At 46.9% G+C, this 23,458-nt stretch overlaps 1 protein-coding gene across 1 annotated transcript in view; it reads left to right on the top strand.

Annotated features, from left to right (window-relative positions):
- Positions 1-23,458, top strand: part of GLT1D1 (glycosyltransferase 1 domain containing 1) — a 41,526-nt gene that overhangs the window by 10,143 nt on the left and 7,925 nt on the right. Inside the window, exons 3-10 of the mRNA XM_041410292.1 lie at positions 314-419; positions 4,013-4,064; positions 7,154-7,190; positions 8,256-8,312; positions 16,500-16,595; positions 17,634-17,683; positions 21,142-21,185; positions 21,751-21,871. Of these exons, the coding sequence (XP_041266226.1) occupies positions 314-419; positions 4,013-4,064; positions 7,154-7,190; positions 8,256-8,312; positions 16,500-16,595; positions 17,634-17,683; positions 21,142-21,185; positions 21,751-21,871 (563 nt within the window). The remainder of the gene's footprint in view (positions 1-313; positions 420-4,012; positions 4,065-7,153; positions 7,191-8,255; positions 8,313-16,499; positions 16,596-17,633; positions 17,684-21,141; positions 21,186-21,750; positions 21,872-23,458) is intronic.

Genomic DNA, 23,458 nt, shown 5'->3' with positions numbered 1-23,458 from the left:
CTCTCTCATTTTAGTAATGAGGAAATGAGCAATGCTAATAAATCCTGATCTCACAGCTCACTTAACTTCCACACACAAATGTGAAATCTATGGTGCATTTTCTATCTTTATCAACAAACTTTGTTTCCCATTTGGTTTGGTGTCCTGTCAAAGTGCATAGTTATTGTGTGGGGGGTTACAGTGCTAAAAAATTAAAAATTCAGGTTTCCTTTTCAAAGGGTTTTGCTCAGATTGGTGATTCATTGTTATCAATGTCCTTTTTCACTCCTGCTCATTACATGGACACATTGGCCAAGTTCTCATTGCTTTGCAGGGAGCAGAATTCCTTTTGGAGTCATCTTTGGTGGGACAGATGTCAATGAAGATGTCAAATGTAAAGAGAAACGCCAGGTAATGGGAGCAGTGCTGGAGAAAGCCAGGTGAGAGCAGGGCTGGAAATGTCTGACAGGAAATTGCATTTTTGTGGGGCAGATCTGTTGGGAAGTTTTCCATGCTCTGGAGGGTGTGCAGGCAGCAGGCAGAGGCTGGGCTGCCTGAAATCCTTGTGGTCTTTAATGTTATTTGTGCTTCAGTGGTGGAAGTGCAGCAGTTTGATCAGAAATTGCAGCCTGTGTGCAGCCTGCTTGTTTTGGGTTTCCCTGCTCCTCACACACAGCTTGTTGACAGAATGCCTGCTTGAAAAGTGGATCCCTCTGGCACAAGCAGATTTTTGTTTTTTTTCTTTTCTTTTTTCCCCTGCTAATTTGATCCTGTCCCTGGCCCCATGAGCAAAGAAGCAGAGATGGGAAAAAAAGCCTTTAAGCAAATTTTCTCAGTTTTTAGGGGAAATGGCAGGGGAGTGTTTTCAGGTGTTTTAAAGTCTGGAAAGCTCTCATGACATGCCAGTGTAGTCATCAAATGTAGACCAAGAACTGATCATAAACCAGAGGAAATGACTAAAACTAACAAGACTTCTGATCATGCTTCATAGTTTCAACATCCCCAGAAAAGAAGTTTTCTCCTGACTGATCCAAAGGTTTGTTGACTTCAGCAGTGTTTGCTCACGGCCATGGTGGGGGAGGAAACCTTTTTGTTGTTGCAGACCCAGAGCAGGATGGGTTTGGGGCAGGCAGGATCTGTCTCCTGGTTCAGCCTTGCTGATACCACTCTATTTCCCAGCTGTTATTGGCTCACTTAACGCTGGCAGAGATGTGCTGCTCTGTCTGTAATCCCCTATAAAATGTGGTAAGTAAACAGATTTTAAAGGCAGCACTTAATCACACTCATTGAAAAATCATTAGGGCATGTTCTTGTGTCTCAGTGTGGCTTGGAGCTGAAAGCAACTTAAGGTTCCACTCAGGAAAAAAATTTATGTACTTGTTTACTTTTGTTATCAAATAATCAGAAGTTGTTCTTTAAACAGGTCTGAAGGAAAGGAAAAAGATACCTAATGTGTCAGATGGATTTCTGCAGTGTGCAAAATGAGAAATACATAGAAACAATCTCTGTGTCCATTTGAGCCATCTCTGTTTAAAATATCTTCTGTCACCAATACAGCTAATGCAAAAACTGCTTTACTGAATGTTTTCTGATGGTGTTGAGTTGGGAACCTGAGGTATGCCTTAATAGCTTGAATTATCTGTGCTATTTCAAAATGTATCACGACATCCCTGTGCAGTTTACAATGTTGTCTCTGCTACAGGAAAAGCATCTCATTTTTCTGGGGGTTGTTCTGGATGTACCTCTTCTCCAGTAGCATCACTGGCATTATTCATTGCAGAGTTATTAAAAGAAACATTGATTTTTTTTTTCCTTTATTGATTGCAGGGCTCTAAGCAGAAAGCATCATGAATTGTAGATTACTTGTCCAGTACAATATCCCCCCACATTCCATAAAACAAACTATTGAACACTGTCGAGCCTTATGAGTGTTTCATTTTTAATCAAATCCCTCTAAATGCTGCTTGTACCCCTCCAGGGTATTTTTTTTTCCTATTGAACAGTATTTTGTAGACTTGGAAGTGACATCTTTTTATGCTTGTTAATGTGATGCATTGAAAGGAAAATTGCAGAACGTGGGGAGGGAGCACGTGCAGCTTGACAAAGCAAGCATTTGAGGGGCTTTGATAACCTTAAAGCTGTCAGGCTGTGTGTGTGACACTCATTGGGGGGCAGATCCTGCAAAACAAATGTAGGGGAAATAAGGTTTGCTTCAACAAGCAAGAGTAGGAGCTATAATTCAGCATTTATGGGAATTCTCATTAATGGTTGTGGTGATTGTGACATAATCAAATTGTGACACATCTCCAGTGGAGAAGCTCTGTCCTGTGATGCTTTACCTGGGACCTTTAAGGTGTCAGAGGCTTGGCCCAGGACAGAAACATTTCAGAAACCACATGAAAAAGAAGCACTGACCCATCGGTGGGGTGTGTGATAACCTCTCTTTTACATTCAGTGTCTCCACAAGGAGGTAAAGCAGTTTTGCTCAGCAGTAGTGTCTGGTGTGAAGGAGCCATTCAAACATTGCTTTGCACAGGACTCAGGGGCTCCACTGAAGTTCCATTTCAGAGCACCCAAACCTGTGTTTGTGCTCCAGGACAATTTACAACTTCACTAAAATCCAGCCTGTTCTTGGGATCTCCCCTGAGCAGGGCTCTTCACTAACTCTGCAGGAAAACATCTCCCACAGCTTCTGTTTCACCCAGCTCCACTCAGGGTAACCTGGCTGTCCATGTGTTTGGAAATCACCTTTTCCTGGGACAGCCAGGAATGGGAACTGCTCCTGTCACACTGCCCGGGGCTCTGCTGTCCCTGCAGGGCTGCACAGGGACAGCCCAGCACTCCTTCCCAGGCTTTGTGACTCCTGAAGCTGGGGAACCTCGGGAGAGGTCTGAAATCCCCATCTGAATTAGGGTTTGTGACTCCTGAAGCTGGGGAACCCCAGGAGAGGTCTGAAATCCCCATCTGAATTAGGGTTTGTGACTCCTGAAGCTGGGGAACCCCAGGAGAGGTCTGAAATCCCCATCTGAATTAGGGTTTGTCACTCCTGAAGCTGTGGGAACCCCAGGAGAGGTCTGAAATCTCCATCTGAATTAGGGTTTGTGAGTCCTGAAGCTGGGGAACCCCAGGAGAGGTCTGAAATCCCCATCTGAATTAGGGTTTGTCACTCCTGAAGCTGTGGAACCCTGGGGGATAAGGTGGTGTTCCAGGGTGCCAGGATGTGGGAAAAGATGAGAATCTTGACTCCATGTTTCAGAAGGCTGATTTATTATATTATGATATATATTATGTTAAAATGCTATATGAAAACTATACTAAAAGAATAGAGAGAAAAGGATTTATCAGAAGGCTGGAAAGGACAGGAGAGGAGGAATAACAGAAGCTCCTGACTCCCAGAGTCCGATGCAGCTGCATCTTTGGTTGGTTATTAAGTAGAAATAATTGACATGGAGCAATGGAAGATGCACCTGTTGGTGAACAATGCCCAGAGCACATCCCACAGCCATCAGACTGTTCATTGTTTACATTCCTTTTCTGAGGCTTCTCAGGCAGAATAGGAGAAAACACCTAGCAAAGGATTTTTTGTAAAATACCACGGCTACAGGGCGAGGTCTGAAGCGTGCATGTGGGCGGCACTGGGGTGCAGACAGGGGCACTGGGGGTGCCCCAGCCCAGCCTGGCAGCAGGGGCAGCTCAAAGGCTCCTGCAGTGGGCAGGGGCAGCAGAGCCAGGCTCCTGCTGCAGCTGTGGCATTCCCTGACAGCTGTGCCTGGTGTTTGGGGTTCCTCTCTGGGGAATCCTCACTTCACCTTCCCCAGAGCTCTGGGTGCAAAGCCTCAGGAGCTGCTGATGGTTTAAGCAGGGTTTCTGCTGGAGCAAGGGGAAAGCCAGCTTTCTGCCCTTCAGCTGGATCAGCTTTGTAAGCCTCTGATCTTAGTTCTTATCAAGGTTTTTTTTTTTTTTTTTCTGAAGTACTCTTCCTGTTTAAACACTTTAAGCAGATGATCCCAACTATTTTTGTGCCTTTAACCAGGTTTGCAGTGGCTTTCACCGTGGAAATGAAGGAGCTGGCAGCAGCAGAGTGGGTATGTTTGTGGGATGGGGATGCTTACTGTGTTACAGACATGTGTGCTCTGAAATGTGCCCTAAATAGTGTGGAGAACTGCAATAATCTGCATTGTTCCCAGCCCTGCTTGTCCTTTCAGAGACAGCATTTCGTGTTGGTGTACAGTCAGAGCTCTGCCATTGAAAGCTGGGTTATTGTGGAGAGTGTGGAGCACTTTAGGAAATGTTTCTCTGTAACATTTAAATCATTTGTTGTTACCGAGTCTCTCCTGATGCCAAATTGTTTCTTTTGGCATCATTCACTAAACTTTACATTGACAAAATTCCTCCAGACAGCATTAGTTACAATACAGAAATATGACTTGAAAATACTTGTTTTGTCAACCTGGAAACAGAATGAAGTTCTTAGGGTGAGCTGCAGGGGTAAATTAGATTTTGTGTGCTGAGCTGCAGATCAGTGAGGGTGAGCAGGACCCATTTGGGGTGAAACCAGCAAGGCAGGACCCCCCTCCTGCAGGGAGGTGTTGGCTCCCCTCACCTGGCCCTGGGGAGCACCAGCTACAGCTGAGCAATTAATGCAAGGAGTTGAAACAAAGTGCCTGGCACCTCTTCAGTTCTAGCTTGCATCGTGGTGTAACCATTAATGCACTCTTGCCTCAGAAATAATCACTGAGAGTGGAGCTTGCACAGCCCAGCAGGAGGCCACACAACCCCTGATTTCGGCATTAATTGATTTTTAAAATCTGTTTGCATTAAAAGGATACGTGAGCAGACGTGGGATTTGGTATTTTCTTTTACAAATGTGATTTGGTTTTAATAGTTACTACAATGAACCTCACGATGGGTAAAAGGGAAAGGGCACAGCTTCTGTCAGAGATATGGAGCAAGAAAAGGACAAAAGTGTAAGGAGAAGAAAAAAAATGAGCTTTGAAATCCTTTCAGAACCAGCACCCCAAATGCTTTTAAGTGCCAGGCTTTGATGTTACCTGAGCACTTTTGCTTGGGGCTCCTGGGACTGATGCAGTGCTGTGGGGTGTGTGGCAGGCAGGGAGCTGGGGCAGACCTGCCACATCCCAAATTCAATCCAGCTGCTGCTGGGTCCAGCTGCTGAGGCTTCGAGCTGCTGCTCTTTGGGAATGCTCAGAGCAGCCCTGCTTGCAGGCAGGGAGGAGCAGGAGCACATCCTTCCACCGCAGCTCTGGGGAAATTGGTGGTTTTTATGAATTATCTCGCTCTGCTCCTGCTCTGGGGCTTCCTTAGTTCAGGTTGGCACCTGAGAATTTACACTGCAAACAGGCAACCCACTGCACTGCACCCAAAGGCTGTCTCTTCAACAAACTCTCTTCTCTTTCATTGGATAAATCACCCTTAATTGTGAAGTAATCCAGCCCTTGTAACCGTCTGTACTCCGGGTGGGTTTGAAGCACTGTAAAGGATCTCGTGCTTGTGGTCAGTGTTTTACTGCAGGAGCATAAAACTGGAGCAGAAGAATTGCCTGAGCCACTTTTATCAGCATTCCATTTCATTTTGCATTCTGCTCATCCCATTTAAAATAAAGAGCACAAGAGAAAACGGATCAGTGAGCACATCCCTGGGCCCTGTCCCAGTGCTCTGGGTTTCCTTTTGGAACCCCCAGGCTGGATTTGCTCCCCTGATCCTTCTGGAGTCCTGCAGGGCAGGAGCAAAGCTGCTGAACCTGAATTCTTGTGAAACGTGGTGTTTTTGGGGTGTGTGCCCCGGCAGGGGGAGGCAGGGCTGGGGCTCTGCCCCCCTGCTTTCCCCCCTCCTTTTTGCAGTTTTTCTCTGTTTTGCTCACTTTCTCTGCAGAGTTAACTCTGGAGCTGGCTCAGCTCACAGTGCTGTCCCATTGCTTGCAGGGGGTTTTTACCATTTTAGCATTTTTGTCGTGCTGGCTAATTCAAAATGTTAGTGAGAGAAGGTCCACTGTTCAGTGATAAAGTGATGTAATGACATGTTAAACTATTTTTAGTGTTTTTTAATCCTTTGAACACAAAAGCTCAAGAAAGATGAAGTCCATGGAATATCCCCAGGCTCCCACTGTAGCACAGAGTTGTTTCTTTCTCCCCCACTTCTTTCCCATGTGGATTTGCTGCTTTTTTGTGCAATTTTGGTGACATTGTTCACCCTGATTCTCAGCAACCACCTCCTTTCCATCTGTGAGCTGCTTGGAGATGACTTTTTAAGTGTCCTCTTTTCTCCCAGTTTCTTTCCCCAGTTCATTTTTAGTAACTGCAGTGCCTGGGCAGGGGACTGAGGGCAGCCACAAAGGAACAGCAGGGAAAACCAAAATCTCTGCAATTAAAAAAAAATCACTTCTGTGGCTTCCTATTTCCTGAGCTGACTGGTTCAAGAATTGAAGTTTGTTTCTGAATTGATTTTCTCTTCATTAAAAAAAAAAAAAAATGTATTCCACAAATCCATAGTTGGAGTTATAGGAAGATATTGAAATAGGAAATTGCCTCTTTCATCACCTAAATTAAATAACAGCACTTCAGGAGTGATTTTGGAGTGTGGTAATTACCTCTTTTACTACAGCTATTTTAAGGTAATTTACTTTGCAATTTTTGTTTGTGAAGGTTCTGCAATAGCTACCAGGCACCAGTTTTCCAGTCTAGGCAAGCCTTTATTTTTGACAGCAGTTTCTGAAACTGATATGTTTATAAATTGTATTATGGATAAATATAAACTGGATTTTCAAAACCAGCCTTCCAAGACCTGCAGCTTTTTGGGAACTAGAGCTGATTTTCAGCTAGACAGCTGAGATTTGTTTTATTCCAGAAAAACAGGGTCATGATCATAAGAAAGGATAGAGAGACGAACTAAAAAATTAATATTAACTTGGCAATTGTGTTTATTGAAAAATTGATTCATTGATACTGTAAATGGACACTGTAAATATAAATGACATTGTTGCCCTTTGGAGTTACTTAATGTATCTAATAGTAAGTTTTGATTTTTAATAGTCAAAAGAAACACACTGACATGTGTTTTGTTGCTCTTTATTGTGTTTTTGGGGTTTTTTTGAGGATTGAGCAGATATTTTTATGTTGAACTCAGAAAGTTTTTTTTCTTCTCCTTCTCTTTAAAGCCAGATGCCAGGAAGAAAATCTATGTGCAAAGTCAAGGTGAGACTTTGAGATACTGCTGAAGCCATCCCGTTTCTGACATTCCTGTGGCTGCTGCCTCCAGCCTTGTGCCCTGAGCTGGGCTGGGCTGGGCTGGGCTGGGCTGGGCTCTGCTGAGCTGGGCTGAACTGGGCTGGGCTGGGCTGAGCTGGGCTGGGCTGAACTGGGCTGGGCTGGGCTGGGCTGGGCTGGGCTGGGCTGAACTGGGCTGGGCTGAGCTGAGCTGGGCTCTGCTGGGCTGGGCTGAACTGGGCTGGGCTGAACTGGGCTGGGCTGGGCCGGGCTGGGCTGGGCTGAGCTGAGCTGAGCTGGACTGGACTGGGCTGGGCTGAGCTCCCCATCCATGAGAGCCACCCACCTCACCCGAGGTACATCCCTGACAGTCAGGGAGCACAGCTCACTATTTTAGGTGTGATCACTTCATTTCCCAATTTATTTAATTAAAAATACCTCTCTGTGGATTCCAGAACTCATTCCGTTGTGTGTATTTCACTTTCAAAGAAGGCAACATTCTTTTCCAGCCTGTGCTGTTGAAATAACTCATTGTGAAGGCTGTTCAGCCTATGTTTAGTTTATATTTAAGGCTCTTGAGGGGTAATAGTTAAATAAGTGATTAACTAAATTAATAAAATAGTTTCTTCATTAAAATAATTAATCTTTAACATAAGGAAAAACAAGTACATTAATATTCAGGACAGATTAATATTTAATTTGTGTATAAATCTAATTTACTTCCTTTCATGTTGAGGGCTCTGTGTCCCAGCTGCCCTGGATCTCTTTTGCTCCCTCAGGTGATGTTATCCTGGGCGTAGTTTTAGATTTTTTAAGTTTAGCAGGGTTGTGCTGCTGAAGAAGTTCAGTGGGTGGTTGTACAGAATTTCCCACTGAATTCCAGCCTGCTGTCTGTGGAAGGGAGCCTGGCATTGCTGGGTGGGGAGGGCTGCAGAGGGGACTCGGGGTGCCTGGCAGAAATATTGCTTTTTTGGACTTCCAGAAGCCTTCAGGAGCCACAGCTCGGCCATCCAGGGCACATTTAACATGGGGCTCTCTTTTTTTTTTACACAGGAATTAAGACTACACCCAGTGAAACATTTGACTGGTCCAGATTTCTACAAAATGCAGGTAAAACTCATTTCCCCCCTTTATTTACTGTGTTTGTTCCTGACAGGCGTCAAGGATGAAACAAACTTAGAGTTTAACTAATTATGCAATAAAGTGCTTTAATTGCATGGGAAGTGGCAGAATATCCATCAGATGAGCCTGGACCATCCAGCAGCCAGAGTGGCTCTGAATTCTGCTCTGGCAGGGTGAGCTGCACCAGGAGTGCTCCTAGATTGGGACAGTGTCCCTGGAGGAGCCCAGCAGAGCCCCTGACCCTTATCCTGTCCCAGATTGGGACAGTGTCCCTGGAGGAGCCCAGCAGGGCCCCTGACCCTGAGCTCTGTCCTGTCCCAGCTGGGGCAGTGTCCCTGGAGGAGCCCAGCAAATCCCCTGACCCTTATCCTGTCCCACATTGGGACAGTGTCCCTGGAGGAGCCCAGCAGAGCCCCTGACCCTGAGCTCTGTCCTGTCCCACACTGGGACAATGTCCCTGCAGCTCCATGAGCAGCCCCAGCAGGGCCAAATGGTCAAATACTGGAATCACCTGCCCATGGAAGTGGTGGAGTCACCATCCCTGGATGTGTTTAAAAAAAGACTGGATGTGGCACTTGGTGCCATGACCTAGCTGAGGTGTTAGAACATGGGTTGGACTCGATGATCTTAAAGGTCCCTTCCAACCTAGAAATTCTGTGTAATTCTGTGAGCTTTATCTGTCCCAGATTGGGACAGTGTCCCTGTAGGAGCCCAGCAGAGCCCCTGACCCCTATCCTGTCCCAGCTGGGGCAGTGTCCCTGGAGCAGCCCAGCAGATCCCATGGGCTCTATCCTGTCCCAGATTGGGGCAGTGTCCCTGCAGCTCCATGAGCAGCCCAGCAGATCCCATGGGCTCTATCCTGTCCCAGATTGGGGCAGTGTCCCTGCAGCTCCATGAGCAGCCCAGCAGATCCCCTGACCCTTATCCTGTCCCAGCTGGGGCTCCTGCAGCCCTCAGGGGGGAGAGGAGCTGCCTTTGGCTCTCTGGGCTGCAGCTGCAGCTCTGCTGCCACCAGAGCAGGGCCAGGGCAGGCAGGTGCCCTGATCCTGATCCTGGCAGTCTTTAACCACCCCATCTCTCCCCAAAAAGGTGATTTACAGGCACCTCAGCCCGGTGACAACGCTCCAGTGTGGCGTTGAGCAGCCTGCTCTGCGGTGTGCTGCTCCCGTGCTGCAGGGAACCCTCAGCTCCCAGGGGCTTCCTCCCATCAGGAGCTGTGTGCCTTCAGCCACAGCCAGTGCCAGCTGAATCTGAGCATCCTGGGGTTGGTGTGTGCTCAGAAAATCACAGCCCACGAGCACTGTGCCACTCGGATTAATAATGTTCTGAAGTGAGGTGGTTTGTCACTTGCTAGCACGGCCTTAGTGTTGATTTGATCTCTTGTCCATTTGGTGATTAAATCAGCAGTCAGCAGATTGAGGAGGGGGAAGCTCCCCCTGAAGTGAATTTCTAATGTATTAGAGACAGTTCTTTGCCTAATGTGTGCTAATGCAAAAGTGCAAAATAATTCATAATGCACATGGAAAGCAAAGTAAAATGTGACTCTAACATCTGTGCCTTATTATTTAATAACTTGAAAACGGGCATCAGATTATTCAGTATTGTTTTTATGACTGTTTCATCTCATTTATCTTCTCTGCCTGGTGCCTCTGTCCATCTCTGGTGGCAGCCTACAATTTCCACTTCTCTTAATATTGCACAGGGACTCAGGCTTTTGGCTGTACCTTTGTGCTTTCCAGGGACTAATTAGGGGTTCTCAGTGAATTGCTTTCTTCTGGGCATTCGCAGTTGCAAAGTGTTTAAAATTCTACTAAACTTGGAGCAATCAGGAGAAAACCCTGAGCACCAGGAGGCAGTTTGGCTCAGAGGGATGGGGTTTTGGCAGTGTGGGCTTGCACAGTGTGCACCTGGAGAGATGCTGAGCTTTAATGCACAGGGAGCTGCTCCAGCTCATGGCATTTGTGTTTCTTAATAGACTTTTTTCATGAAGTTCTGTTCCTTATTTAAAGGAACTTGATGGTTTTTTTGAGGAGAAATATTTCTCCTTGCCTGTATCTTTAGCAGAACCCTTGAGCATTTGTCAAATTCAGGATTCCCAGGGAAGAGCTCACACCCTGCAGTGCAGGTTTGAGTGCAGCTGAGGCACCTCTGCTAAACACCCTTGGTGTTCAGGGTGCAGGCTGTTCTCTCTAATGAAATTGGCTCTTCAGAGTGCTTCCAGACTTTCCTCCACAGAACAGATTTCCTATGAATATTCTCTGTACTGATGTTTTTTTCCAGTCAGAGATTTGCTCCCTGTAAAGATGACACCAACACATGAACAGCCTCTTTAAATCAATGTCATGGCTTCAAAAAGAATTTAGTGGTAGCTTTAAGTGAGTGGCAGAATGCACCAAATGCACTTTATGGTGGGAGACTTCCAGCCCCCAAATCTGAGTGGTGCTAAACCAAACTCTGAGGAACGCCAGCTCTGTGTGCACTGCCTTTGATAGTTTGGGTGCCAATGCAAACAGCAATTGCCTGGCACAAATGGAAGCAGTGAAAGGTTTTTGCTGTTATTATTATTATGGTGCAGCACAATCTCAGTACCAGAATCATGGAATTGAGATTTTTTCACAGTCTCAGCAGCAGACCTGGGAGCTGCAGAGGTGATGGTGTGGGGTTATTGCTGTCTCCTAGCTGCAGAACCTCCAGGGGCTGGCTAGCCAGCATTCACTGGCTAAATCTACCAAAAAAAGGGGCTTTTAGAGTTAATTTGCATTGTGGTTTACAGTCAGCTAACAGTTTGTGTGCTGTGGATGAGAGACTGGGCAGCAGTGGCACAGCAGCAAGCTGAATCAGGTTTCAGCTTCAGGAACACAACACCTTCAGCCTGCTTGGGCTCAGCCTGGTTTTGGAAGGTTTGCTGCCTGTGTCAGCCTGCAGGTCAGAGCAGATGATCAGACTGGTTTTGTCTGACCTTGCACTGCAGGGATCTACGTGCAGCACAATCCCTTTGGTGTTAGCAATGTTAGAATTGCTATCTATAGACTCGGGAGAGTCAGGGGAAGTTCAGCCTTGTGCTGGAAACACTGACAGAAAATGACAAGGCAGTTTAGGAAAATGAGAAACCTGAGGCTGATCTTCTCCAGCAGCTCAGGGCTGGGGCACAGCAGCTTCTGATCAGCCAGGCCTGAAGTCATCAGAGCAGGATGAAAAGCTGCTTTTGATTGCAGTGGGGCTGAGACCAGACCCCAACAAACACCATGTGATGAGAAGATGCAGATAACTCACAAAGCCTGCTCTAACAGAATGAGAAATCTTTGTTCAGCCAACAGCCAGGACTCAAAGCTGCTCCCGTGGTGGTGTGGAGCCACAGGGTCATCACATGCTTATTGCACCAGCAAATAAAACATGCAACATGTTTTATTTATATGCTTTTGTAGTTTGATTTTTCAGCTCTCCTGTCATTTCTGCTTCGTGGCAGGGCTGTTCTCTGAGCTTGAGAAGTTGACTTCACCTGCCATGGCACAGGCAGGGTTTACAGAGGCATTAGATTTTCCTGAAGCTATGCTGGAAAGAGAGACCCACAGAAGAAAAACTGAACAGTAAAAGTTTGTGCACTTATACAGCTGAGTGTAGTAAAAGGTGTATGATAGAGCAGTAAACCGAGTCCCCAACCTGATCTGGAAGTGCAGAGCTTTTCTGTTTGATCTGTTAGAAATAATGAGAAACAGGAGAGAAGAACTGATTGAGAATTTTGCAGTCTAATTTTTCTGGGTTAGTAGCCTGTCCCTGGAAGTTCACAGGTCCATTAACTCTGTGTCCTCCCCAGCAGAGACTCCCTGCAGGCTCTGAAGGGCAGGGTGAGCCCTGGGATGGAGCTCTGCCTGCACTGCCCTCCCTGCAGGGAGCAGACTGCTCTGGGAGGAGTGAATGCTTGAATAAATTCAGAATTGTGTGAGTGATCTGTCTGAGGGGACAGGAGCTGGGCTCCTGCAGGTCCGGGCTGTCAGCAGAGCTGGGGCAGGAGCTGCTGCTGCAGGGCTGCTCTGAGCCCTGGGCTCTGCAGCACAAACCCAACCCCAAACCCAACCCCAAAGCCAACCCCAGGGGCTGCAGGAGCTCGTGGAAGGATTTCCTCAGTGTGCAGGGAGATGAACTTCACAAAGGCCATGAACTGGAAGGGTTGCAGTATCAAAGATGGGTGCTGCAGCTGGACAAATTTATCTGTTTCCTGCTCAAGAAAATAAAATCATTGTCTTAAAGACTGAAAGCTCAGCCATAAACCTGTGGGTTTCCTTTCCAAGGACAGCAGGCAATGCTGTCAGGTGCTCAGGAGGTGGATAAATGGACGATTTTTCAAAAGACCTGCTGTGGTTCAAAGTGACCAGGAAAGAAAATAAGGTTATTTCCCCTCACCATCTCATCATGGCTTAGGTTTTGTTTCTGAACAAAGCCAGAAATGGACGAATAATCCTAAATAATGTGGACTTGGTGTTGTTCTCTGAAAGTCTGTAAAGCACAACAGTGAACTTGAAATCAGGGCTTGGAAAATTAATTTTTAAATCTTCTTTACCTCTCAGCAAGCTAATGCTTGGTATTACTCATTCACTTCCAGGCCCGCAGCCTTCAGTAAGATTAAAGATTTGCAGTAATACATTTATTTTTATTGTGCACCTATGACTGCTGCATTTTTTTTTTCCTGCTAGTACCTGGAGGGATGGAGTTAAATGAATCTGCACTTCCAAAATCTCTTTAGATAACACTTGTACTTATTCCTGCCTTTCTTAGAAAAACAATGTCCCTACTGAAGCTGCAGAAATGATTCAGGCTTTTGTGTTTGCTGCCTGTGCTGGTGTTTTGCTGGGCAGGTTTTTATAATGGCCCAAGGTGGAGTGTCAGTGTCAGAGCCTGTTCTCTGCAGGGCAGCAGGGGATGGCCTCAAGGGGAGGGGATGGCCTCAGGTTGTGCTGGGGGGCATCAGACTGGGGATCAGGAAAACTTCTTCTCCCTCAGGGGTGTCAGGAGTGGCACAGCTGCCCAGGGCAGGGGTGGCTTGGGGTGCCTGGAGGGGTCTGGAGGTGAGTGGTGGCCTTGGCTGGGCTGGTGGAGGTAGAGGGCTTTTTCCTGCCTGGATGGTTCCCTGCTGCTGTGCTCACACTGAAATACTTGCTGTGGTGAGCAGCTGCACTGGGCAATGCCCTCCTGATTTCCACTTGGAATGTCCCCATTCCCTCCTCTGCCTTGCACTGAAGGTTTTCCACTTTGAATATCCCCATTCCCTCCTCTGCCTTGCACTGAAGGTTTTCCACCTTTAATGGTCTCCATTCCCTCCTCTGCCTTGCACTGAAGGTTTTCCACCTTTAACAATGGTCTTCATTCCCTCCTCTGCCTGGCACCTGAAGGTTTTCCACTTGGAATGTCCCCATTCCCTCCTCTGCCTTGCACTGAAGGTTTTCCACCTTTAATGGTCTCCATTCTCTCATTCTGCCTTGCACTGAAGGTTTTCCACTTGGAATGTCCCCATTCTCTCTGCCTTGCATTGAAGGTTTTCCACTTTAATGGTCTCCATTCTCTCTGCCTTGCACTGAAGGTTTTCCACTTGGAATGTCCCCATTCCCTCCTCTGCCTTGCACTGAAGGCCTGAGAGCAGGGCAGCAGAAGCCAAAGGCAGTGCCACTGTTCATGGCAGCCCACCTGGCTGGGGAAGGCTGGCTGGACAAGGCAAGGTCTGACAGCTTTCCCTGGCCATGCCCTGCCTCAGCCAGCAGGAGAGCAGCACTCCTGAGGATCAGTGCCATGCCATGCCCTCGCCAGCAGCCGTGGTGCCAGGCTCGGTGCCCAGCAGCTGGGTGCCCCCTGACCTGCAGCTCCCCTGAGCTGTCAGGATTCAGCAGCACACAGCCCTCTGCCCCTCCACCAGCAGCACTGTGGGAGCCCCAGGCTCCCTGCAGCTCCTGTGTCACTGCCCCTGCTCCTGGGGACACCTGCAGAGGACAGCAGTGACATTTCACTGCTCCCCTGCCCTGCTGTGGCCAGAGTGCAGCTGTTTGTCAGAGATAAAGGCACCAGAGCCCAGCCTGACAGAGCCTGGCAGGTTTGTGTGCAGCAGCATCTCTGACTGGCTCCAAACAATTATTATTGCACTGACAGAGATGCTAATTACAGTGCCAGGGCTTGACTTGCATTCAGTGCAGAGTGAATCTTCAAGGATGGTGGAAAACACAAAGCATGCAGTCTTTTTTTAATTTTATTTTTTAATTGCCAGGGTTGATGTACAAATCCTTCCATTTTGTGTTTCTTTGTCAAGCAAACAGGAAGATACATGAGGGAAGAGCTAATGAAGCACAGTGTGCTATTGGAAATCTGCTTTTGTAGCACTAGCAGAAATGGGGAGGAAGAGACTCTAGCATTTTTTGTTATTTGGGTATTTGCCTGCCATTCAAACAGGACAGTGGTACATGGAATGTACTAAAAGAGAAAATCACTTGAGGGTGCCACACTGATGTGTTTCCATTTCACAATCACACCAGGTGATAATATCTAATAATATTACCTCTGCAAAAGGCACGGGGATAGCAAAAATTCACATGCTGCAGTCTTGTTTCAGCTGAAGGAAAAAGCAAAAAGGTCTTTTTCAAAGGGCAGTTTTCAGCCAGCTGTGGCTGTGGTGGGATGCAGCCCTTGCACCTCAGTGTCCTGGGAGGACAGAGGTGCTGGAATTGCTGCTTTCAGGGACAGATGGCTTTTGGTGGGTGGAGAAAGCACCAGGTGGGAAATCAGAGCTGCAGAGCTCCAACAAAACTAACTCCAAGTTTTGTTTCTAAACAGCCAGAGCTCAGCATCAATAAGTGTTGAGCCCATAATTTAAAATGGGTGTTTGTGCCTTGGGGGGTAGCTGCAGTGCAGTCTGAGTTGTGGTGACACTTTTTGGCAGTTTGTTTGTGTGAGTTTGTCACAAATGAAAGCACTGCTGCAGGTCTGTGCCCACCCAGTCCCAAGGGCCACTGCCCCAGAGGAATGGCTTCTCCAACCCAAATGTTTGGGTGTTATCAACTGCAAATGATTTATTGGTCCAATGACCAGTAAAGTGTTATTTACCAAGTCCCTGCAGCCACTTCTGGCACCTCAGGGCTGTTTAGGTTGGATGGAACACTCAGTAGGAACCCTGTGACAGGGAATTTCAATGCTCCTGAACGGGACTGAATTTTCAAAGCAGATTTGTGCCCTGCAGCCAGAGCCCTGCTGTGGCCCCCGCGGTGTCCCTGGTGTCCCCAGAGAGCTGGCAGAGCTGCCTGGGGCTGCCACTCGCTGTCCCCAGGAGCTCCCCAGGGGCTGAGCTGGGGGACACCAGGCTCCTTTGTTCAGTGTGGACCCTTCGAGCCCTCTAGTGTTTGTTGCTGCAGGTTGTCACTGGTGTTCATCAGCAGCTTTTGACTTGTGCTGTGTTATCAGATGTTTTAGCAGAGCTCATCCCGTGCTGAGCCTGTCCAGAGTGTCCTGGTCCTGCTCCAAGTGCAATGTCCCACAGCACACCTCCCTGTCCTGCCAAAGCTGCACCCTCCTGAGCTGCTGCTCTGTCTGTCCAAGAGGCTTTCCACGGGAAAAGCTCCCGTGTTGAGGTTTTGTCCCCCCCCAAGTTATTTTTCATCTGTGTTTTAGCAGTAAGTGCAAAATAAATGCTGGGCAAGAATTTCATTTCTAGTTATCTGCTCTGTAGCAGTGCTGGCGTGCAGGGTTGAGAACCCTGGGACATTCCCTGGTCTTTAACTAGAAAAAGTGTCAGATCAGGAGCTGAGACCTGCACTGATTAACCAAATCTCATATCTGGAAATAGGTGCTGAGTTATTAGATGGATGCAAAGTTCTTTTTAGGATAAAACCATTGAGAGCCACCTGGAGCTGCTCAGCTGCCAGGGCCCAAAGCTGTTCTGGGCTCCAGGAGCAGCTCCAGAGCTTCTCCAGGTCCTGCCCATTGCCTCTGCACAAACCCTGTGCTCTAGACATGATGTACATCCCCAGGATTGGGATTAGGATTGGGATTAGGATTGATGCAGAGCAGGAAACAGGGAATAATGGTAATTTCTCATGATCCACTCTTTGCTGCTTTTACCTTTGTGTGTGCTCGCTCATGGAGCAGTTTGGAGTGTTCAGGTTTGCAGCTGCCTCGCTGACCTTTGCAAACATTTCCCAGGCATTCCTGCAGCCACAGGCAGGGTGCAGCTGTTCCTCTTGGTGTGTGGGCTCCGGAGAGTCAAGGACCCTCTGTATTTAGTGGAAGCTTTCTCAGGTAAGCTCTGGCTGTTTGAATGTTCTTGTTTGTCACTCAATGCATTCTTCTAATGTTGATAAGTTGGGCATGAGCTGTTTTATTCATTGCAGGAAACATCATCATATATTTACATCTGAAAAAAGGAATTCTTATGTAACCACTGATCTGTTCAACACATTATTTCTGTGCCATGCCTTTTCCATCCTGCTGGGAATGACAGAGCATTCAAATCAAAGCAATATTTGATGGTTTTGCTTGCCGAGAAAACTGTTTTGCTGTTACATGCAATATTGATGGAAGACAAAAGAAAAGATCATCTACTTCAAAATAACTTTTTTATCTTGCTGTCCCGTGGCTGTTACATTGATTTGCATGTGTGCTAATTAATGCCATTGAAGCTGCAAACAAATTTTACCACCCATTGTTCTGGCTGAGCGCTCAGACGAGGCTGAAGTTTCCTCAGTCACAGAAGGGAATATTTTGTCAGGCTCTGTTTGTGTCTGTAAAAGGTTCAAGCATTTTGAGCTGGAAATTCAGCCTGCACTGTTCAAGTGATTTTTAAAACCCTAGAAGCCTTGTGATGCTGAGGAACAAATGCAGTGTGTAGTGAGTGCAGTGCTATATTCTGGGGTCAAAAAGCAGCAGATGTCTCTTGTGCCTATTACTGAGTAATGATTGTAATGGCTGCAGTTACTTCCACATGTTCCTTTACACAGGAAAATATTCAAGTAATTTTGGCTCAGTGGCCAGAATCACTGCATTATACAGAGCATTGTTCTCTTGAGTGATTCAAAATTAATATCTGAGCTTAGTTAAATAACCCTTGAGTCAGAAGAGATTGCATGAAGCAGAAAGGCTAAATACTAACTTTCAGATATGCTAATATTTGAATTCTGAGGAGCAGTGTGAAGGCTGAGCATGGAATCTGGTGCACAGTCAGTCTTTTAAGTAGCAACAGATTATTTGTCTAGTTCTTCTTTAATCACGGAGCTATTTACACTGATTTAAAAAGTGATAATTTTTATTAATAAAACAGTTGTTCCTCTTCTGTTTCAGACTGGCACAGAAAGGATCCCAGTGTCCATCTGGGCATTATCGGACCTGCAGTAAGTTGCTACTGTAATTTTCATTTCTAAACATTTGCATTTACCTGGTGTGAGATGGCTCAGCTCTCTCCAAACTGAGCCTGGCTCAGAGGATTTCTGTTGTATCTTGGGCTGGAAGTATCTTTTATACTAAAAACTACCTATACCATGTTTGCAGTCACTTTCCAATACCTGTCACCTGTGTTAGACAGTGACTTTTTACTCCAAACCAGTCTGTGAGTGCCAACACCATCCTGAACGTGGATGCCAGGGAGAAGGAAGAAGGAGGACAGGGCATGCCCAAATCCCTCCATCTCAGACCCCCTGACCCCCATCTGCAGAATCCAAACCACCCTGGACAGTGCTCCAAAATTTTTCCCTTCACCCTGTGATTGCTACTGCTGTGCTACTTAAACTTTTGTGACCTGTAATTCTTCATACAAAGTTGCTAATTTGCTCCATGGGTTGAGATCAAATTCCCAGGTGTCTTTGGCTTCCTACCAGGGCCTCTGAGCCCCTGCCAGGGCTTTGAGCCATCCAGGGCATCCAGAGGGATGTCCTGGGTTCCAGCATGTTGGAGATGAGAAGCCCCAGCCCCTGCAAAGGCTGCTCCCACCAGGGCTGAGCTGTGCCAGGGTTCAGAGGGCAGAGTTCCAAAGGTCAGGGCTGTCAGTGGAGGGGCTCCTGCACTCCCAGCCCCTCCCAGGCTTTGCCAGGAGCAGACCCTGAGCAGCCCAGCCCTGTTCCTCACTGCCTCACTCCACACAGGGAGGAGATCTGAGCAGAACATCATCGAAGTACCTGGATCCCACTCTTGGCCACTGTTGTTCCAGCTGTGGGGTTTTGGACACTCACACACTGCTAAATGTGTCCTCTTGCAAATCAAACATTAGCAATGCCCATTTCAATAGGAATAACCAAGAAAGGAGCCTATCCAATGTTGAAGGCAGCAGTTGCCATCTAGGGGAGCTCTTTTCCACAGGCATTGCTAAGGAGGATTTTAATGCTGTTGTCCCTGTTGTCACCTCCTGTTCCCCTGGAGCACGGGGTCCTTGTTCCATCCCATCTGGGCTTGGGTGCCACTGCTGGGCTCAGACACCTTTCACAGCTGCCAGCAGCTGCAAAATGAGGTTCAGCTCTGACACCAAGCAAGGACAGAGCTGAGCTCACACCCCCAGCCCAGCTCCTTTTCCATTTAGAATCTCAGCACTAAAACCTGGGATAAACTGATGTTTCTTATGCATCCCCATCTCAGAATAATCTCAAAGTTCTGCCTCTGTCCTGATTCTTCTGTGTGCTGCCCGTGTAACTTTGTGCTAAAGTTACAAAAGTAATGGCAGGGCTTTTGAGGAGGAAATCCATGTTCTCCAGGTGGATCCTGCAGCACAGGGCTTGGAGAGGCAGCCTGAAGCCTTGGATCAAGCAGGGCAAAGGCCTGAGGAGGCAGCTGTGCCATGTGAAACAAACTCTCACTGCTGCTTGAAGGGGGCTAAAAGCTTCCCTGGCTCATCTGGGTAATGTGTTCCCTCTGTATCAGTCTCATCTCTGATTCATCTCCACATGAGCCTCAAAACTTGCAGGCAATTTGCTTTACAAAAAAAACCAAATAGACTCTCAATGGGCAAATAAGAACAATTTCTCTCTTTTCCCATTCAGTTTTATTCCTTGCAAATTTGGGGACATAGGATTTTATTGTTAAAAGCTGGTTTTACATTTTTATTTTAGCTGGGCTTTTTTCCACGCTAATACACAAAATGATTTGGAAGTGAACTGGTGTGGAAGGCAAATCTGGAGCAGGTGTAATGAAGCTGTACTTCAGAGTCAAAAGATGCACTTGCTGCCTCCAGTGAGGATTTTATAAACATTTCAGTCGTCTTTTTAAATTTACTTCACTTTTCACAAGCTAATGTCTTTACAGACCAGAAATAACCCAGTGGCAGTGCAGGCTGGATCAAGGGCTGAACCTCCTTAAAACATTTTAGAGCATATTTCTCTCGTGGAACTAAAATATTTCTAAAGGAAAAAAATACATCTCAGCTCTGTTGGTATTTAGCTGTACTCCTCTTATTCACATTGCTTCTCAAACCACAAAAATCTTAAGAAAATCAGTGCCACCGTCCATGAAGCGTGTAATTTTTACTGTGAATATTAAAAGCCCGTACAGTACGAGTGTATTAATTAAGAAGAGAAAGAACAAAGGCCCCCACTCTATTTTCTGCTTTACTCCCATGAGGTGATATATTTGCTGCCTTGAGATTATATCCTGTTCCCTGTGTTTTCTGTGCATGCTTGTCTCAGATGGTGCACTCGAGGTAACGCTGCAGGATTGAGGCCTGTGTTATGTAAAACTTTCACCATTGCAGCTTTCCTTTTGTTCATGTCTAGAATGAAATTTGGAACAGCAGCTAATTTTCAGCAGCTCCACATTCCAAGAATAGGAGCTTATGAAACTTAAAAAAAAAAGTTATTTTATTTTATTTTAAAGTTTTGTTTAAAGCATTCAGCTTCCTCTCAGAGCTCCTTCTGGGTTTTTGGCATGGCTGTAGGCACTCAGAGCTCCATCACAGCCCCTGGGGTCTGGGGTCACCTGGGCTGGGAGGGAAGGGGGCTCCTTTCCCAGGGGTGCTGCCAAAACTCAGAAACCTGGGAAATGAGGAAATTGTCCCTCTCCACTTGGAGCTCTGTTCTTTGTGTCTAGCTAAGGATTTTCAAGTTCTGTTTATTCCTTTTAATCATGCTAAATGGAAACAGCAGACAGAGCAAAGCCTGGTAAATAAACCTACTGAGTTAATCACCCAGCTTAGACAACTTCAGCAACAGAGGCATGCCTTCATCTTTTCCTGGGGCTGGGAATCGTGATTGTTATTTACTGGGATTAGGAATTTTGTGCTTGTTTTTTACTGGGATTGGGAATTTTATGTTTGTTGTTTACTGGGATTGGGAATTTTGTGCTTATTTTTTACTGTGATTGGGAATTTTGTGTTTATTGTTTACTGGGGCTAGGAATTGTGTTTGTTGTTTACTGGAGCTGGGAATTTTGGTTTTGTTTTTTACTGGGGTTGGGAATTTTGTTTTTGTTATTTACTGGGGCTGGGAATTTTGTGGGTTTTTTTTCTGGGGCTGGGAATTTTGTTTTTGTTTTTTACTGGGGTTAGAATTTTGTGTTATTAGATTTCCAAGAGGTCTTTCTGCCAGAGCCCAGCATCCATGTGAGTGCCTCAGTTTACTCCAGGCTGCTTCCTGAGCTCCCCAAGGCCCATTTTTACCCAGGGAATACAGGGACAGTCCCTGGGCACAGCCCTGCCCTGCCCTCACTCACATGGGGTTGTCACACCAGAACTGAGTAGCAGACCTGTGGGATGATTTTAAAGCTCAGCATTTAAAATATTTGAGATGAAAATGTGCTAAATGTGTTGATTTCTGTGGGGGTTTCAAGCACGAGCTGCAGTGCCCTGAGCTCTGTGTGTGCTCCTGCCCAGGTGGATCCACTTTTCAGCAGTGAAGTTGAGGACAGAGTTAAAAGGTAAGAAGTTCATGTTGAGCCTGCTCTCTGCCCCTTTTGAATTGTGTATTTCCAAAGGAATGTCCCTGCACAGCTGTGTGAGGCTGACAGGGCTGCTGGGATCATTTGGCAGGAACGTCTCAGACCTGCCATTCCAGACACTAGAATGACAGTACATTGATGGTTTGGGTTAAATCACACCTGATTGACTCTGATTTATTAGTGACAGAACCGTGGGAGGGTTTGGGTTGGCTGCAGGATGCCCCAGTTCCACCCTCCCAGCCATGGGCAGGGACAGCCCCAAGCCCTGGGCACAGCCAGGGTGGGACAGCCCCATGGATGGCCCTGGGCACAGCCAGGGTGGGACAGCCCTGAGCACTGGGCACAGCCAGGGTGGGACAGCCAATGCCCTGGGCACAGCCAGGGTGGGACAGCCCTGAGCCCTGGGCACAGCCAGGGTGGGACACCCCACGGCCCCCAGGGCTGGCACACCCAGTGCCCGTTCCAGCCCCGTCCCAGGGAGGATCCAGCCCTCTCTGGGTCTCTGCCTGCCCTGTCCCTGCTGCTCATCTGGTGTGTCCTGCAGGGCCCCCGGGGTGCACGTGCTGCAGGAGCTGCCCCAGCAGGAGCTGCACGCTGCCCTCAGGAGCTGCCTGGCCCTGGTGAACAGCTCCATCTCCGAGGGCATGTCTGCTGCCATCCTGGAGGTAATGCCACCCCCTGGGGGTGCTCAGGGGGGTTCCCTCCACCCGAGAGCACCTCCTGTCCCTGGAAATGGCTGTCAGCCTTTCATGGCCATATTTCAAAGCTAGTGAAGGCAAAACTTTTAAAGTATTCCTTTTTTCAAGTGTCAGCAATTAAGGTTTTCTTCCCTTGAACTGACAGTTTGTTATGCTTTCTCTATTTATTTTTAAAGGATAGAAAGTAATTTTATCAACCCTGCTAAATTAACGGCGCAGACCTGAGATGCAGAAATCAGTCTGATTTCCCGGGGTTGTCACTAGGCTTGATTCAACACCCACCTCCTTATAATGTTGCTAGAATGGACTTTCATTTATTTTTACATCCCTTCAAAAAGCAATCTAAGAGCTGTACTTGGTTATTTAATTCTGAAATGATTAATGAATGAATGACACGCTCAGTTAATCCTTTTGCCATCAGTATTGAAAATTAATAACCAGTTTTATTTCATACCTGTCAAAGCAGGGCACTGCTTAGTGTCAAGTGCTTTCTCAGAAAAAAAAATAAGTGTACCTGAAGGGGAAGTTCTTTGGGTAAATGCCTTTCATTGTTTCACTTGCTTGGTGGGTGCTGAGTGTTGGTGCACCGTGACCACAGAAATCATCACACCATTTGTACACAGTTGTGTAACAGAAATGAGCCTCCCTTCTGTTTCTGATGAGCTGCACTCCCACTCATCTGGGAGAAAGGACCAAGGGAGCGTGGCAAGAATGAGGAGGGGCAGTGCTGCTGAGACAGCAGCTGTGCATGTCCACCCCAAAATAGCACAGCAGTGCATGTCCACCCCAAAATAGCACAGCAGTGCATGTCCACCCCAAAGTGCCACAGCAGCCTTGGTGCACATTCCAGAGGGTTTGGGATTTGTCTGCACAGTGCATTTGAGACATGCTAACAAAGCACCCTGCTGGGAACACCTCTCTCCCTGGAAGTGGCAGTCCAGGACAGAGAAGTTCTTTCCTGGGATGGCCAGCAGCAGGAAGGGCCATCTGCTGAGTTATCCATATAATTATCTATATTGTTAGATAATAAGGCAGAAAACTCTGCATGAAAATCTTCCAGTCCTAGGCTGGAGAAAACAGGCTGGAGTTTGGAAATGCAGCTCTGATTGTCCTCAAAGTTCAACGTTTAACAAGGACACGAATCTGTAAACAGTATTTCAGAGTGAGATAAATATATCATAGATAAATGAGATAAATATGTAATCCCATCTAGTTCCACCTGCCTGGAGGTCTGGAAGAGCCAGGAGCCGTCACTAATTGCTCTGTCAGCTGGTTCTGAGATCTCTGAGATTTGACTGTAACTGATCTGTTTGTGTTTGGCATTTGAAGAAGAGAAAACAAATCATTAGAGCAGACATTAAAAATGCATCTCTGCTCTGAGAGCTCAGGAGCTGTGCAGTGGTGGGAGAGGCTCCACTGCTGAAAGGTTTCTGTGTTCCCTCTGTTCCTGCTACCAGCAGGCTTTGGACTCCAGCACCCTTCCACTGCAGCCCTTTTCTGTGCTCTCAGGAATATTCCAGCTGCTGTAAAAACTGTCACATTCTTATGCTTTTA

Source organism: Onychostruthus taczanowskii, unplaced genomic scaffold (genome assembly GCF_017590055.1).
Source record: "Onychostruthus taczanowskii isolate IOZ18803 unplaced genomic scaffold, ASM1759005v1 scaffold32, whole genome shotgun sequence".
Taxonomy (NCBI): Eukaryota; Metazoa; Chordata; class Aves; order Passeriformes; family Passeridae; genus Onychostruthus; species Onychostruthus taczanowskii.
Note: the sequence above shows the minus strand (reverse complement) of the source record. Positions and strands in the feature narration are given on the sequence as shown.